General features: G+C 42.1%; 1 protein-coding gene across 1 annotated transcript; it reads right to left on the bottom strand.

Moving 5' to 3' along the window:
* Window positions 1–2,739: 2,739 nt before the first annotated feature.
* Window positions 2,740–4,218, bottom strand: LOC130711420 (uncharacterized). The gene has a single exon (XM_057561025.1). It carries the CDS (start codon window positions 4,216–4,218, stop codon window positions 2,740–2,742), a length of 1,479 nt encoding a protein of 492 aa, XP_057417008.1.
* Between the last annotated feature and the right edge of the window lie 872 nt (window positions 4,219–5,090).

The raw sequence follows: 5,090 nt of genomic DNA, 5'->3' as shown, positions 1-5,090 counted from the left end.
CCAAATGAAGGAACGAATAAACTGGTTAATTTTGCAAGTGACACCACGGGGCATATTGAAAACCTGCATAGTGTAAGTTGGCATAGCTGCGATCATAGATTTTGCCAAACAAACCCTCCCTGCAAGACTAAGCATGTTTGCTCTCCAAGATCCCAACTTCCTTTGAATGCTCTCCAATAGAAAATTGAACCTGTTTCTATGAATCCGACCCCCTTTCAAAGGAAATCCCAGATACTTTCCAAGATCATGGACAAAAGGAATAGGGGCAACAACAGAAATACTATCCTTCACCACCTCGGAAACCCCCTTTGAAACAATTGCTTTTGATTTGCTCAAATTAATCTGGAGGCCTGAACTGTCACAGAACAATTGCATGGCAGAGGCAAGGAGATTAACCTGAGCAACAGAGGCTTCACAAAAAAGCAAGACATCATCTGCAAAAAACAAATGTGAGATTGGAGGACCATTCTTGGAGAGACGAATTGGTTTCCAGTCTCCTTTGTCAACTAGGCTCTGAATCAGCACTGAGAGTCTCTCCATGCATAGCACAAAGAGATATGGAGACATTGGGTCTCCTTGCCTGAGACCTCGACCTGGCTTAAAGGCTGGAAGACGACATCCATTCCAAAGAATAGAAACCTGGGAGGAGGTGACACTGCTCATAATAAGATTAATAGTTACCTCAGGAAAGCCATAGAGCTCCAGAGTCTCCTGCAGGAAGGACCAGGACACACTGTCATATGCCTTTTCTAAATCAATTTTGAAAGCCACCATACCTCTCTTAACCGTTGACTTCGACATATGGTGAATCACCTCCTGGGCCAAGAAAGCGTTGTCCATGGTGCCCCTACCCGGGAGAAAACTACTCTGCATTGGCCCAATCAACTTGCAAAGAAAGGGTCGCAACCTGTTAACAAGAACTTTAGTAATGACCTTGAAAGCCACATTACAAAGGCTAATTGGACGGAGATCTCTGACAGTGGAAGGCTGGTCAACCTTTGGAATAAGAACCACCAGAATGTCCAACAAGTTCTCATTCACCTTGCCCTCCTGAAACGCCTCCTTCACCATGTGCCACAAAGAATCACCAACCCGATTCCAATACTTCTTGTAAAAGAATGGTTGGAACCCATCAACACCAGGAGCAGTGTATGAATTCATGCTCATTAATGCATGCTTCACCTCATCCTTCCGAACCGGCTGAAGCAACAAAGATTTGGCCTCGTCGGACAGGGAGGGAAAGAGGTCATGAGTAACTCTAGGAGAGGCCAACGGAGTAATCCCAATAAAGAGATTAACAAAGAAACCATGCACCACTCGCTTGAGCACCTCCTCGTCCCCACACCAAGTTCCATCATCCATTTTCAGGAGATGAACTCGGTTCTTCCTTCGCCGGATTAGCGTTTGGGTATGAAAGTAAGCTGTGTTCCTGTCCCCAAGGCGCACTCGGTTTTCCCTGGCCTTCTGGTACCAGAGCAACTCTTCCTGCCTCAAAATGTTGCGGTATTCTCTTTGAAGCTCCGCCTCAAAAAGCACCATGTCTGAGGTCACTCTCCGATCAAGTTCCCTCTGAACCCCACGAAGCCGAGCCTCTACATGACGCTTCCGTCTGAAGATGTTGCCAAACACCTCCTTATTAAATACTGTGGATGCTTCTCTGACCCTTTCCAGCTTTGAGGTAATACATTCCTCACCGGATCTCCAAGCGTTATCCACCACCGCTGCAAAATCCGGGTGGTCAGCCCAAGCTGCAAGGAATCTGAAAGGTCGGTTATGGGCTAGGGCTTGAGGAGAACCACACTGCAAGAGGATAGGGCAGTGATCAGAGTGGACACGGTTAAGCACATCGACTACTGCATCCGGAAAGGCAACCTTCCACTCCATATCCCCAACGCTCTATCTAGCCGTTTGGATAAAATAAGTCTATCATTAGCCTTCCGGAACCATGTGAACCTGCGCCCCACAGCACCTAAATCCACCAGCTGGCATGTATCAAGAACAGATGCAAACATAGCTGCTCTATTCGGCAGAAAGTCCCCTCCCCGAACCTCCGAAGGGAAGAGAATTTCATTAAAATCACCCAAAAGTAACCAAGGCAGCAGAAACCTTCTCCGGAGCAGGGTCATGTGTCTCCAAAGAATCTCTCTATTCGCCGGAATAGGGGAAGCATAAATTGCACTACACACCCAGGATAGGTTATCCTTCCACACTTCAAAAGTGACCACCTGTTGATGAGTGTCGATCACCCTAAAGTTGTACGGAACACTGGTATTTGCAAGCACCCAAATACCGCCACTGAACCCTCTAGCTTCTTCAATGTGGATGGGGGAGAAGCCAAGAGAGTTCCAAAAAGCACTAACTCTTCTGAACTGACAACGAGTCTCCATGAGAATAAACACGTCAGGTTTCTTGCTCCGAACAAGCTCTCTGATAGCTAGCTTTCCATTTGAATGCAAAGCACCTCTCACATTCCAAGAAATTAATTTAAATTCCTCAAAACCAATCATTAAAAACCTTTGCAGATGAAAGGGGGAGATCCTCAAAACCCCTAGCCATAAGGTTTTGTTAATCATTTGAGGTCTGATTATCCACAACCTCTTCCCTCATGGGCACACCCATTTCCATGTCATCTTTCTCTCGCACCTGCGTTGACTCATCAAACACCATAGTGCCTTCAATATGATGCCCATCATTTATTTTCAAAGGAAATTGGGCATTTGGTATTAATCCTCCATGGTCTCACTCATCTCCCCTCATACGTCTCTTTTTGTTGTGAAGCAAGTCCAAGTTGGACCCACTTGTGCTACCAAAATGGAAAACACGCGGCTGGATTAATAAATCCTTGACAGATTCCTTATATCCTCCAAACGCATGAGCCATATCATTGGCAATCAATTTGCCATTAATCCTCCCAATTTTTCCGTTAAGATTCTCCTCGGAAACCGTTGTGGACTTGGTCCCCTCACTCCTTTTATTTCTGCCTTGATTTCCGTTGAGATTCTCATCAGTTTTTTTCCTTTGGCTTGGCACCTCATTACTAGGGGTCGTTGACCCTTTGCTATAATTGCTTTTCTTTTTTCCCATCTGATCATTAACTGCCTTGACTGCAGCTGTTGGTTTCTTTTTCCTGGTTCTTCTCTTAACCGCCATCCACTCCCCATGGGTTTCCACGTCAGCATCAGCATCGTCCCCATTTACATTGATTTTGTCCACCTGAATATTCCCCCCATCAATGCCCACATTTTCCGCTCCACGATTAATTGGTAACAGATCCTCCTTGCCCTGAGCATCCATGGGTCCCACCGAGTCAACACCTAGTGCCACCACCTCGCCGGGTATCGCCGCCGCTTGCTGAGATTTCTCCCCTGCACCAGTTTGGGTTTTCTCTACGGGTTCTGGCGTCGCCGCTGGTTCCGCCGACTTAGAGGCCTGACACTCCCGTGACCAATGGCCATAGCAGCCACACTTGGAGCAGAGAACATGGAGGCCTTCATACTCAATTTTGTACCAGTAATTTTCCAGACACACCTTGCCCACCACTGGCTTGTCAAGGTCTACCTCGACACAAATTCTTGCAAAGCGGCCTCGCTCTGCTTTCAGTGTATTCTTGTCTAACCTGATTGGCTTTCCGATGACCCTTGCTGCAGACATGAGATAACTCTCGTCATAAAAGGACACATTTAGACCCGGGATACGGATCCACGCAAGTGTTTTCCTCACTCTGGCCTCCGGCGAGATAAACTCCGGGCTCCAAGTAGATACTGCGAGGTAGTGGTCGAACACCATCCAGGGACCTCCTTCCATTACCTTCACTCTGTCCGGCTCCATATCAAACTTCACGATGTAGAAGCCATTATCCACATCTAGCAAATCGAAAGATCCCGCCAGTCGCCAAATGCTTGTCAACTTAGCCTTCATCGTTCTGAACCCCACGCGCTTCCCCAGCAGGCCAACCACGAGCGCATCCCTCCATGGGGCACACATTCCTTCAATCACTTCTTTGTCAACCACAATCTTAGGGAGCATGGGATTGTCATTGACGTACACCACTTTCATTGTTCCTTTGTCCACCAAGTCGATAAATGTCTCCTGAGATGGAGAGGATGCCCCCCCCATAAGCTTGTCTTTGAACGAAGAACGTACAGGTTGCTCGGGATTATCTGGTGGTCGCCGGTGGCCCTCCCCATTGAGAGAGAATTCCGATGACTCGCACTCCATCTCAATTTCAAAATTGACTAATACTATATATTGAAATGTCTTAACACAAATTTTTTTTATATCTTATAATTAAAATGCTTTTTAGTGTATATTTATTTTTTAAACTATAATAATTTTATGTAATGGTAAAATATTGTAAATAAACCCGTGCAACGCACAGGTAGTAATATCTAGTATATAAGTAAAGCACACTTGAACCATTACATTAAATCCATTAATAAAGATTGCATGTATTATAATGCATTAAGAAATAACAAATTATCTTTATAATAAATATATTAAATAATAGGATTAAAAACTGAAAAAATAATTGTATTGTCAAAAGCTATTCAACTACCTACATTAAATATTCACAAATATATATATATTAAATAATAATAGTTATAATTTTAAAAAATAACTTGAGCTGACAAATATTAAGAATTAAAATTAATTAATTATAAATAATTTTTATAATTAACTAATTTAGATAAAATAGATTTAAAATTAATAAATATTTGTTATTAAATAATTATTGATAGTTAAAATTATCATAGAGTAATTTTTCTATTTAACTACTTATATGATGATAAATAAATTAAATATATTTAAAACTAAGTTAATTAAATTAGGAGATATATATTAAATATGCTATGCATGTCATGTTAGTTATAAAAAATAATAGAATAATTAAATTAAATTTATCTGTCAAAATTGTTCAATTTTAAAATTTTTGGTCGATAGTAGTTATAATTTTGATTTAAAATATGTTTTCTAATAATATTTAATATGACTTTATAACTTTCTATGAGGTTTATCATTGTTGCACTTTTATACAATAGACAAAATGTAGTATGCAATAAAGTATTTAATACAGTTCCTAAATGAAATCA

This window comes from Lotus japonicus, chromosome 1 (assembly GCF_012489685.1).
Source record: "Lotus japonicus ecotype B-129 chromosome 1, LjGifu_v1.2".
NCBI lineage: Eukaryota > Viridiplantae > Streptophyta > Magnoliopsida > Fabales > Fabaceae > Lotus > Lotus japonicus.
Note: the sequence above shows the minus strand (reverse complement) of the source record. Positions and strands in the feature narration are given on the sequence as shown.

Coding starts and splice junctions, on each gene's coding strand:
- LOC130711420 (XM_057561025.1), bottom strand. CDS start 4,218: ATGGAGTGCGAGTCATCGGAATTCTCTCTCAATGGGGAGGGCCACCGG.